Source organism: Lolium rigidum, chromosome 5 (genome assembly GCF_022539505.1).
Source record: "Lolium rigidum isolate FL_2022 chromosome 5, APGP_CSIRO_Lrig_0.1, whole genome shotgun sequence".
NCBI lineage: Eukaryota > Viridiplantae > Streptophyta > Magnoliopsida > Poales > Poaceae > Lolium > Lolium rigidum.
In genome coordinates, this window is record NC_061512.1 from 128,956,239 (window position 1) to 128,968,731 (window position 12,493).

The window sequence follows — 12,493 nt, forward strand, 5'->3', positions numbered from 1 at the left end:
ATCTGGCGCCGGAGTTTTAAATATGAACTACCTAATATGTCTCGCATGCCTAAATGTACTACACAAATTTTGATCGAGTACTCCCGTCCTGGGCCGTTGGATCACAAGATATTAACTTTCCAAAATAATCAGATGTACCATGAAATGACCCATATTATTCTAAGTGGTCTTGATCGAAGTGCTTTTGTAGAACTATTATTGCTCCATTGAGCTAATATAATCCAGGATTCTGTTATTTGGCTGTGTGTGGCGTTCTCAATGTTCTTCTCCTACCTTGCACTCTTTCACGATGCGATATGAACACATACTAGAAAAACTTAAGTGACGACAAACACGCACATTGCCGAGCAAATGACAAAGATAGTGTTAACCATTTGAGCTGTGTGTGAGATTATGCTCTCCATGTTCTAGTTTGATTCCTCTTTTTATATTTATTTTTACACTATATTCCAACTTGCACTGAAAACAGAGAATATGTCACCTACCATCAAAGAAAAAAAATATTATATGGATAGATCATGCACGGATGTTCTGAAGGTCCGGCTCGTCCTATAAGTAGACTTCCAACACACCAAATTTTCTTCATCCATCTACAATCTAATCCCGGCTCCACTCTGTAGCGGGCTATCACTACCATGGCTAGCAAGCTTGCCGCTTTGGCTCTGCTAGTAGCATTGCTTGGTTGCGTGGCACACACGTGCCAAGCGGGCTACGGGTTTCCTTACCCGTCATCGGCACCCAAAAAGAGCTCTTCACCTGCTGCCCCGACGCTCAACTACGCTCACTACTACAGGACTTGCAAAGGAGCGGAGAAGATCGTCAGGGACGTTGTGTATGAGGAGATCAAACGCAACCGCGGCATCGGTGCGGGCCTCATTCGTCTCTTCTTTCACGACTGCTTCGTCCAGGTATATATAATTATATATAGCATGATGGTATATCACTTGTAACCTGGGTAACATTATTACTGTATATGTGCCCTCAAATGAAACTAGGGTAGAAGTTAACAATTTGGCATGGCGATATATATCTACTTTTCAGGGCTGTGATGCGTCGGTCCTCCTTGACAAGACTCCGGCCAATGAATCGACAGAGAAGTTCGGCCTCCCTAACATAGGCGAGTCTCCGCGGCTTTGAAGTGATTGATAAGATCAAGACAAAGCTCGAGGCAAAGTGCAAGGGTGTCGTCTCGTGCGCAGACATTGTCGCATTTGCTGGACGTGACGCCACCTACTTCCTCAGTAACAAGAAGGTATACTTTGAAATGCCGGCTGGCCGCTACGATGGACGCGTCTCTTCTGCGAGCGAGACCCTCTTCAACCTTCCCCCTCCTTTTGCCAACATCACGGTGCTCGAGGCTATGTTTGCAGCCAAGGGGCTCAACCTCGATGAGATGGTCACCCTATCTGGCGCGCACACTGTCGGTATCTCCCACTGCTCGTCCTTCGGTGACCGTCTCCCGCGCAATGCCTCAGACCCAATGGCCATGAACCCTAGGTTTGCCAGCTCGGTGACAAGGAAGTGCAAGAGCGCTAGCTCTACGGTGGATCAAGACTTCAAGACCCCTAATAAGTTGGACAACCAATACTACAAGAATGTGCTTAACCATGAAGTGTTGTTCACGTCGGACGCTGCACTTGAGTCATCCAAGACAAAGAGATTGGTGAAGCAGAATTTGATCCCGAATGTGTGGGAAACAAAGTTCAAGCAAGCCATGAGGAAGATGGGCAGCATCGCGGTGAAGACCAAAGCTAATGGGGAGATTAGAAAGAACTGCCGACTCATCAACTAGCGACTGTTCGTTCAATGAGGAAATAGAGACTACGTGCTTCAATCACCTGGCTCTTGATCACACCGGAAAATGATCAGAATTACCACATGTTTCTGTTTGTCCTATTTTGAAATTTCTGTAAATTTTTCTTTAAAGCTTTCATTCATTTTTGTGATTCAGATGATTTTACTGAAATTTTATTGGTGTACTGCTATTATTTATGAGATCCTCAGGGATTTTTTAAGGGCACTTTCCCTTTTTTCACTAAACATTCTTGGTCATACTTATCACCCACAATTGGAGTTTCTGGAAGCGAGTTTGTAGCACATGTCAAACCCTAATTAAAGGTGCACGTGACCACATTCTTTTTTTTTTGCGAACCACATTCACGTATATTAGAAAAAGGATTCAGCTAAAGAATCGTTTGCAGTACGGTTGATATTATCGAATGGAACGGTATGATGATGTCTTGCTAGCTAATGTTGATTCCTCATCCGGGAACCGATCAGACTAAGCTCGCGAATTTTGTATGTTCTTTAAGACCAATTTTCATGTCTATTGTCCACGGTCAAAGGAGCGTCTGCCGGCCGGCCGTGTCCGAGGAGGCCCTGCAGAGCATGCTCGACTACGCCCGCCGACTGCGCCCCGCTGCATACCGGCGCGCATTGACACAGCCCCGCTGCACACCGGCGGCAAGCAAAGCAGTGCCATGGTGCGTGTGCAAGCCGGGCTTGTCTGACGCGTGCGCCATGGAGGGCAGTGCCACGATCCAGACTCGCTGCTCGCGCACTGCTCGTCGCCTTCAATATCTACTTCCAATCCAAAAAAAGACGCCGCCTGCAACTTCGCCGGCACCGCTGCCCTATCCTCTGCGGATCCAAATACATATTCTTGTCGTCGTGCTCTCGATCCGACAACTCTAGGTCCCCAATCTCACATACCGTGTACATGCAATTGTTGTAACTTTTGCAGGCTCCAAAACATGCAAATACCCTGTAACGGACACCGCCCTAAATCAGGAAGTAGGGAAGATGCCGCTATGGTTTTTGGTTATCGCTTAGACAGTACTCTTCATTGTCTTGAGTACCAAAGAATTCTGTCAAATAAAAAAAAGTAGCATGGAAACAAAGTAAATCATTTGAATTTATTTTCAGAAACATTCACTTGTTTGGATTTTTTTTGTGATCGGCATCCCAGCCAGGTTGTGCTAATGCAAGTGTATCGTCTAGGCAGAACAAAATTATTTGCAAGTTCAATTGCATATTGTGAGATCAAAACATTTTTTTGATGATTGCTGCCATCTGTTTACATTACTACAGCATGTCCATGATGTAGCTCCGTCCAAGGACTAGTCCCCCAAGTGGACCCATGACTTGAGCCCGAGTGGAAGCTCTACATGAAAAGTTGAACTCAATCCTCTCGACACTCAACCTCGACACTACTTTGGATGAAATGCTACATCATGCCAATGTTCTATTTGTCATCAGATTCGAGCCTCGAGAGGAGTACGTCAAGGGTGTCCCAACACAGGACAAGGAAGGAGAAGGAGGACCACTTCAGCCGGAGGCCACAGGCCAGGGCCGGCACTGCCGCCCCATACAGGCTGGCACTGCCGCTGGGCACACCCCGGCACTGCTGGCCAAGGCAACCCGGCACTGCCGCCCGGAGCACCCCGACACTGCCGGCCAAGACACCCCGGCATTGCCGACCCAGGCACCCCGACACTGCCGCCTGAAGCCCCCGACGCCCAGAACAGCAAGGGCCGGCACTGCCGCCCTGAACACCCAGGCACTGTCGGCCCCACCAAAGTCAACTTCATCAGAACCGTCAATTTTCATCTTGTGGTTGTGTTTATTTCGCAAATAACTAAGTTACCCTTGTTTTGGATCAGTACTATATATAAGGCTCCTCCAACCACGAATTAGGGTTAAACATAGATTGGATTGTCTTTAGAGCTTTGCTCACAAAACTTCTGGGATGATCTCCTATGTTCCTCAAGGCTACCTCTTGTGAGATTTGGATGATGTTGTTGGAGATTCTAGTGTGATCAGCTCTCTCTCCCACAACTTTGTTCATCTCCTTCACCGATCTCTCACACCGGGATTCTACCTCGTGGTCTCTTCCCGTGTGATTCTATTGGCGTGGTTTATCGAACCACAGGAATGAAATTCGTTGTATCGGGTTTGGGTGTGTGTGTTGTTCTTCGTGTTCATCTTGTTCTTCATCCCCCCTCTTGCCCCCTTTTGATTTCGGGTCAATTCGTGAGATCTGGGCACATCCTAGCCCTTAGACCTCATCATATGGTATCAGTAGCTCTTGGTTACCACGGATTTGACCCTCCACCCACCCAATTTCACCTCTAAAAATTTTCCAAAAAATTCCCCAAAATAGCCCTAAATTGCCTTTGGTCGGATCTACGATTTTGTTGAGTTTTGAGTGGTTTTGGTGCATTGATTTTGTGTCCCTAGGGTTGATCTACCTTTCCCTTGCGTTTCTAGCAGTCAAATTGTTAAATTTCATCGTTTTGGTCGAATTTGGGTTCGTTTAGTGAAGAACAAGTTCGTGATGTTCATCAGGGACCGGCACTGCCGCCCCTGCTAGGCTGGCACTGCCACTGAGGCCGATACTGCCGCCACCCCAAGGCCAGCACAGCCGCCAGGAGCCAGAGATTTCTCCTCCAACTCAAATTCGACCACGATTTCACCTTTGTGTTTGGTTTCTGGTTTTGAGTGCCTTAGTTGTATCCCCTAACACCGCAGCAAAGACACAAAATCGAAGACAACCTCGGCACCTTGGATCTCCAAACGTAGTTTGACACCCACCACCACCACCACCATCGCAAGTTGAGTGATCATCACCGCCTACAAACCATCTTGGTATAACTTGCATTGCCTTGTAGCCCATCTTCCTTTTGCGACATATCCTATCGAGCATTGCTTATCAAGTGTTGCGAGACATTGCACATGGCCCAGATTGTGAGTTTGTGTGTGTATTGTGGAGTAAAGCTTATAAGCAAGACACTCGTGCGGAAACATAGCAAAAGCGAGGCTAACACCATCGTAGTGTGAGGAAAAGCCAGAAAAACACAAAAAGAGCAAACGAGTGCAAGTGCCACCATATACAAAATAGTAAACAACTTTTAAGCAAAAGAGAGAGAAGAGAAGAGAGGCCGCGTGTGAATCTTGTTGTCTCTCAATTTGCAACCCAAACTTTGAGCTCTTCTTGTTTTAGTGTGATGCTGAGCCGGACTTTTTAGACCATCTTTTTTTTCCGCTCATTCCTTGGTCGCACTAACCCCGCTCATCTCGTGTGTGTGTTCCACATCATTCGTGTTTCCGCGGTCACCATTTGGACATTTGATTTTTGGAGCTTACCCACTTTTAACAATACATTTGATTTCTGATTCCGTCTCTTGGCTTTCCACAATACTTGCCTACCACAATATTTGCTAGCTTTTGCGTGTGCCTTTGTGTGTGTACCCGATACAATTGGTTTTGCTCTCGGTTTGGTTGATCCTCCCGATACTATCACACCAAGGTAAGGTTGCGAGGTAGTGTTCTTCCACTAAAAAAAACCTAGCTCTTGTCTTCACATCATGTATAGGAATGGAGAAGAAGCAAGGGAGGATGGAGTCCTACGCAACAACGAGAGGTTGGTTACCCAACACAATCTATGTACAGAACGCCAAGAGTTCAAGTAGCAACTCGCCTTGTTCGAGACGCGCATCGATGAACAATATGAAGAAGTGACTCACAACTTCACCATCGTCAACCAAGATATGACCCTCCTTCGAGAAGTCACGGACAACTTGAATGGCCAAATGGCGGCCAATGATGCGAACATGGAGCGGCGCATGGATAGCCTCGAGCGCGCCATCACCAACTTGGGTCGCCGCCACCGACACTGCTCTACCTCATCATCCTCAAGCATCAAAAGATTACTACTCCCATGATCGCCATACGTCATCAAGCTCCAACTCAAGGCGAGGAGATCTTCCAAGACTTCATCGACATCATGATCGCCATGAAGAGTCACGCTCCAACTCAAGGCGAGGAGAGTTTCATCGACATGCTCGTCCACATGAGAGTCCTCAACAAGACGAAGAACCACACCATGACCGCCATCCACATGATCGCCATGCCCACCATGGGCGTGACGACCAACCCCACGACAATGTCATACTCAACATGGACCCGACACCTCATCACGAGCCACACATTGATGCTCAAGATCAAGGTCATCAAGATCAACCTCGGCGTGTTCTCCGGAACCATCCTCGCCACAACCAACATGGAATAGGAGACCCGACAAATTCTCAAGATGAGATAGCCAACTATGGACATCGTCAACAACCTCGTCAAGATCTTTGACAACACCACCATCGCGAACCAAGTGAAGCTAGTGTTCAACTACAACACCAACCCAATGCTATGGTTGGCCGCAGAAGACCTCCTCTCCCTCCACAAGCCGTAAGAGACGAAGGCATCCGACCTCGCCGAAGGAACTTGGAAGATGAATAGAACATGTATGGCAAGCTCAAGTTCAACATGCCCAAGTTCAAAGGTAAAGATGATGCCGAGGCCTACCTCTCATGGGCACTCGAGGTTGACAACATCTTCCGCATACACAACTTCTCCGGTGCCAAGAAAGTGGACATGGCATCTCTTGAGTTTGAAGATTATGCTAGCACATGGTGGGAACAAGTGGTCACCCTACGGGAAGAAAAGGGTGATGCCCCCATCGACACTTGGGAAGAGATGAAAGAGGAGATGCAAGCTCGCTTTGTGCCCGCACACTACATGACCGACCTCTTCAACAAACTCCAAAAACTGAAGCAAGGCACCAAGGCCATTGAGGAATTCTACAAGGAGATGGAGTTGACTATGATGCTAGCCAACATTCAAGAATCCGAGAACCAAACTATTGCCCGGTTCTTCAATGGCCTAAATTATCCCATCAAGAGGATTGTGGAATTCCAACAATATTCCAACATGGTTGAGTTGGTTCACCAAGCTTCCAAGGCCGAGCATCAAGTGAATGAGGACATCAAGTACTCCAAGTCCAACTCATACTTCGCCTCCAAGCTCGCTACAACCGCTCCTACAACAAGTGCCAAGCCCGTCATTTCCTCTATACCATCCAAGCAACCGACTATCCAAAGTCGCATGAAGCAACCGGTGACTTCAACTGCCTCCTCAAAGGTCTCTACGGGACCTTCCAATGTCACTTGCTTCAAGTGTGGAACACAAGGCCACAACTCCTTTGAGTGCAAAAATACCAAGGTCATGATCACCATGGAGAATGGTGACATCGAGATGCTAAGTGAAGGTGAATATGAAGTACTTGTCCAAGCCGCCGTCGCTAATGAAGAAGCTTCCGATGAAGATAGTGGAGAAGACCCTCTCTTGATGTAGTTGAGGTTGAAGTGAAGTTAAAATTGCCTTCAGCTATGCTCCCTGCAAAAAGAGCCAACAAAGCAGTCATATGGTTAGTACAATGGATGACAATATGTTCACTGCAAGCATAGTACATATATTACCTTCATAAAGTTGTCCAAGTGACTCATAGAGAGGAAAAGCTTTCATTTTGAATCTCTTGATTCTTGTACCAAATGACTGCAAGAGTTAAAAAAATATGCGACTACAATAGTTGAATAAATAATGACTACAAAAGTTTAGTTTAATGGGTCAAAATTGAAGGCTTACAATTTCCAAATGTTTCCAAAGATGGGGCTCAGCCTGTAGCTTGAATTGGCTTTCATCCCACCCAACCCCACTTTGCATTCTTGCTTCCTTTAGCATCATGTAGTCTCTCTTTAAATCTTTCTCCTTATCTTGTATTTGAGACTTCTCCATTTTGAGATATGGTTGTCGAGGGAGGAAAAGCTCCACCATTACATTCCACCTTTCACTACTCCACCCGTTTTGTCCTCTATGAAATGTATTTTTGTGCTCAAGAGGAATATCCACTAGATACTTCTCCATTCCTATGTTCCATGAGGCTCTAGGTTTCCCAGCTACAAAATACAAGAGCCATGATTCTAAGGGAGCTACAAATAAAAGTCCAGTACATTTTGCAAATCATGTTGTCAATTCCAGAAACAAGAAGCATGGAAAATCTTCCACATATCAAGCAAATATCCATGTATCAATATGGTACAGTATTATCAATATGGTACCTTTTGGAGAAGCTTTTTTCTTAAATTTAGGTGAAGTCTTCTTTGAGCAATTTGGAGACGCCCTTTTCTTTTTTTTTTCCACCTGAGAAGGCCTTCTGCACATTATGCTTAGGAGAGCGTGTGGCATACACCACCTGAGAAGCTTTCTTTGGAATCATATATTCTTACATTATAAAACACCACAAAAGATTATGACAATTATCAAAGATAAACACAATGCCATTAAAAATAGTTCTTTATTACATAGTTAAACACCATGAAACAGTTCCTTGTTACATGATTTAAGACTGATATAAGACTGATTATTTTGCTGCTGTATGATGTATGAAAGGAGCCGAGATTGCTACTCTGCACTGCCCTCATGCCCCACGTTGAATGGAGCCGAGCTTGCTACTGTAATACTGTCCAGATGCTCCTCTGCTTGTGTTCTCTCACTTCTCTTCAGAAAAATTATGCGCCGTGAAGGCAAAACTCCAGAATGTGTTTTTTATGTATCGAAAGTAGCAACACTATGCAGCTTGACGATTCCATTTCATTATACTACTTTGCAAGTTCCATAATCATCTCTGAGAGCCAGAATACTAAGATACATTATCACTGCATATACAACAGCAGGTTACTAGAACCAAGTTTATACAAAACCTCGTAGAAAACAACATTCAGATTTTCACAGACAACAAAATAAAACCAGTAAGCTGAGACAACCACCGTCCCCCCAAAACAGTTCTTGGATCATGTCTAACAAATACAATACCAGATTCAAGTTAAGGTGTGCCATTGTTGTTGTATTCTCCTTTCTCATCATTACTGGCTTGATACAAAAAAGAAAAAAAAAGCTGCAATATGTTGTGCGCTCACTGAACTTCATCTGCTACTTGCAAGACGATTAGATATATAAAACCTGACTTAGCAATCCAACTTCATCTACCAGGCAAGCACGAGTTAAGTGTGATATCAACAATAAAACAACACATACAAGTTAATTATTTCCTGGTGAACCCTGATCTTGCTCAAAGAAGTTGAATGAACAACACATACAAGTTAATTATTAAGTTCAAAATGGTTATTAAGTTGGTCATTACCACCAATCACAAGTCCGAATACCCTTATTTATCCTTCAGCATAGATGTATGTACATGCCTTTCTTCCCTTCTTTAGTCTTGACAGATGCATGGAGATGATGTTAACAAACAGAGAGATACCGCTAGTGTGTGTATGTTTACATATTACAAGCTGTCAAAATCAAACCTAGAATTCAAGAACCCTAGAAATCAAGAACCCTAGAAATTCAAGAACCCTAGAAATTCAAGCACCAGTACGTGCATCTAGAACTACAGGCAGAGGAGGCAGATGGAACTCACAAATGACTCCAGCTTCGGACGGAGGGGCGGCGGCAGGAGATCCCGGTCGGCGGCGGCATGAACGTCGGCGGCGCCGTCAGCGGGAGGCGTCAGCCTTGCTATTGCAGCGGGATGGCGTGAGGGAGCGGCGGCGGGACGGCGTCGAGGGAGCGGCGGCGGGACGGCGTGGTCTTGGAGCAGTGACTGGCGTCGTCTTCCGCCCGCGTCGCCCTCTCGCCGACACAGAAACGCGAGGGGGGCACGTGTTTTAGTTCCGCCCCGGTCCGACGGGTTTCGGCCGGTTTCCTCGGGGGCTAAACGGGCCAAACCCGGTCTACCTAACAGCCCATGAGTGTTTTGAGGTGTTTTCGGGTGTTTTCATCGAGCCTGAAAAAAACACTCCAAAACCGGCACAAACACCTCTAAAAACATTGGCACCGAACAAGGCCTCAGGTGTTGCCCGGCATCCGTGGAATTAAAATATGGCTCCAACCATCGTTACAAGTATGAATTACTACAAGTAGGTGAAGCTCGAGGAACTCGCGTGTAATCATGTTCGTTATGAATAGGATAAAGCATGATCATCATGTCAATGGTGGCACATATGAGAAGTGTAATCATAAATTATTCGATAAAGGTTTGAGTTTTTATTTATCCCAATGCAACATATGGGCATTTTTACTAGTCCTACATAAAGGAAGATTACGTTGCTAAGTTGCCAAAGATATTTTACGGTTCTTTGTACTGCAGAGTTTATGGGTGTAGTATTGAATTAATCCAACAGTTAATATGGTTAATCTGTGAATTTGGCTCGAGAATGATTTGGTAATTTCTGTTGTACAGTCCTATAAATAGGCTCAGTTCTTGCCGCTGGCGCCGGGAAGAAGTCAAGAAGGACGACAACATGTCTTGCAGGAGCCGGAACCTGAAGTCGGACGCCATGAAGTGTCGCGGAGCACGCAAGGGATTTGGTTGCGTGTGCTTTGGCCGGTACATGATCCTGTAACGACCTACTTCTTCGCCACGCACTTCTTAATGGATTTTGAAAGAATCTGGTGCCGGAGTTTTAAATACGAACTACCTAATATGTCTCGCATGCCTAAATGTACTACACAAATTTTGATCGAGTATTCCCGTCCTGGGCCGTTGGATCACAAGATAGTATTATCTTTCCAAAACAATCAGATGTACCATGAAATGACCCATATTATTCTAAGTGGTCTTGAAGTGCTTTTGTAGAACTATTATTGCTCCATTGAGCTAATATAATCCAGGATTCTATTATTTGGCTGTGTGTGGCGTTCTCAATGTTCCTCTCCTACCTTGCACTCTTTCACGATGCGATATGAACACATACTAGAAAAACTTAAGTGACGACAAGCACGCACATTGCCGAGCAAATGACAAAGCCAGTGTCAACCATTTGAGCTGTGTGTGAGATTATGCTCTCCATGTTCTAGTTTGATTCCTCTTTTTATATTTATTTTTACACTATATTCCAACTTGAACTGAAAACACAGAATATGTCACCTACCATCAAAGAAAAAATATTATATGAATAGATCATGCACGGATGTTCTGAAGGTCCGCCTCGTCCTATAAGTAGACTTCCAACACACCAAGTTTTCTTCATCCATCTACAATCTAACCCCAGCTCCACTCTGTAGCGGGCTATCACTACCATGGCTAGCAAGCTTGCCGCTTTGGCTCTGCTAGTAGCATTGCTTGGTTGCGTGGCACACACGTGCCAAGCGGGCTACGGGTTTCCTTACCCGTCATCGGGACCCAAAAAGAGCTCTTCACCTGCTGCCCCGACGCTCAACTACGCTCACTACTACAGGACTTGCAAAGGAGCGGAGAAGATCGCCAGGGACGTTGTGCAGGAGGAGATCAAACGCAACCGCGGCATCGGTGCGGGCCTCATTCGTCTCTTCTTTCACGACTGCTTCGTCCAGGTATATATAATTATATATAGCATGACGGTATATCACTTGTAACCTGGGTAACATTATTACTGTATATGTGCCCTCAAATGAAACTAGGGTAGAAGTTAACAATTTGGCATGGCGATATATATCTACTTTTCAGGGCTGTGATGCGTCGGTCCTCCTTGACAAGACTCCGGCCAATGAATCGACAGAGAAGTTCGGCCTCCCTAACATAGGCAGTCTCCGCGGCTTTGAAGTGATTGATAAGATCAAGACAAAGCTCGAGGCAAAGTGCAAGGGTGTCGTCTCGTGCGCAGACATTGTCGCATTTGCTGGACGTGACGCCACCTACTTCCTCAGTAACAAGAAGGTATACTTTGAAATGCCAGCTGGCCGCTACGATGGACGCGTCTCTTCTGCGAGTGAGACCCTCTTCAACCTCCCCCCTCCTTTTGCCAACATCACGGTGCTCGAGGCTATGTTTGCAGCCAAGGGGCTCAACCTCGATGAGATGGTCACCCTATCCGGCGCGCACACTGTCGGTATCTCCCACTGCTCGTCATTCGGTGACCGTCTCCCGCGCAATGCCTCAGACCCAATGGCCATGAACCCTAGGTTTGCCAGCTCGGTGACAAGGAAGTGCAAGAGCGCTAGCTCTACAGTGGATCAAGACTTCAAGACCCCTAATAAGTTGGACAACCAATACTACAAGAATGTGCTTAACCATGAAGTGTTGTTCACGTCGGACGCTGCACTTGAGTCATCCAAGACAAAGAGATTGGTGAAGCAGAATTTGATCCCGAATGTGTGGGAAACAAAGTTCAAGCAAGCCATGAGGAAGATGGGCAGCATCGCGGTGAAGACCAAAGCTAATGGAGAGATCAGAAAGAACTGCCGGCTCATCAACTAGCGATTGTTCGTTCAATGAGGAAATCGAGACTACGTGTTTCAATCACCTGGCTCTTGATCACACCGGAAAACGATCAGAATTACCACATGCTTCTTTTTGTCCTATTTTGAAATTTCTGTAAATTTTTCTTTAAAGCTTTCATTCATTCCTGTGACTCAGATGATTTTACTAAAATTTTGTTGGTGTACTGCTATTATTTATGACATCCTCAGGTGTTTTTTAAGCGCACTTCCCCTTTTTTCACTAAACATTCTTGGTCATACTCATCACCCCACAACCCTAATTAAAGGTGCACGTGACCACATTCACGTATATTAGAAAAAGGATTCAGCTAAAGAATCGTTTGCAGTACGGTTGATATTATCG

At 45.6% G+C, this 12,493-nt stretch overlaps 1 protein-coding gene and 1 pseudogene across 1 annotated transcript; both read left to right on the forward strand.

Annotated features, from left to right (window-relative positions):
* The first annotated feature begins 635 nt into the window (after positions 1-635).
* Positions 636-1,792, forward strand: LOC124656404 (annotated as a pseudogene).
* A 9,179-nt stretch (positions 1,793-10,971) lies between these two features.
* Positions 10,972-12,127, forward strand: LOC124656405 (peroxidase 2-like). The gene is made up of 2 exons (XM_047195156.1): positions 10,972-11,244; positions 11,378-12,127. The coding sequence occupies exons 1-2, from the start codon at positions 10,972-10,974 to the stop codon at positions 12,125-12,127; spliced, it is 1,023 nt and encodes a 340-aa protein (XP_047051112.1).
* Positions 12,128-12,493: the final 366 nt, after the last annotated feature.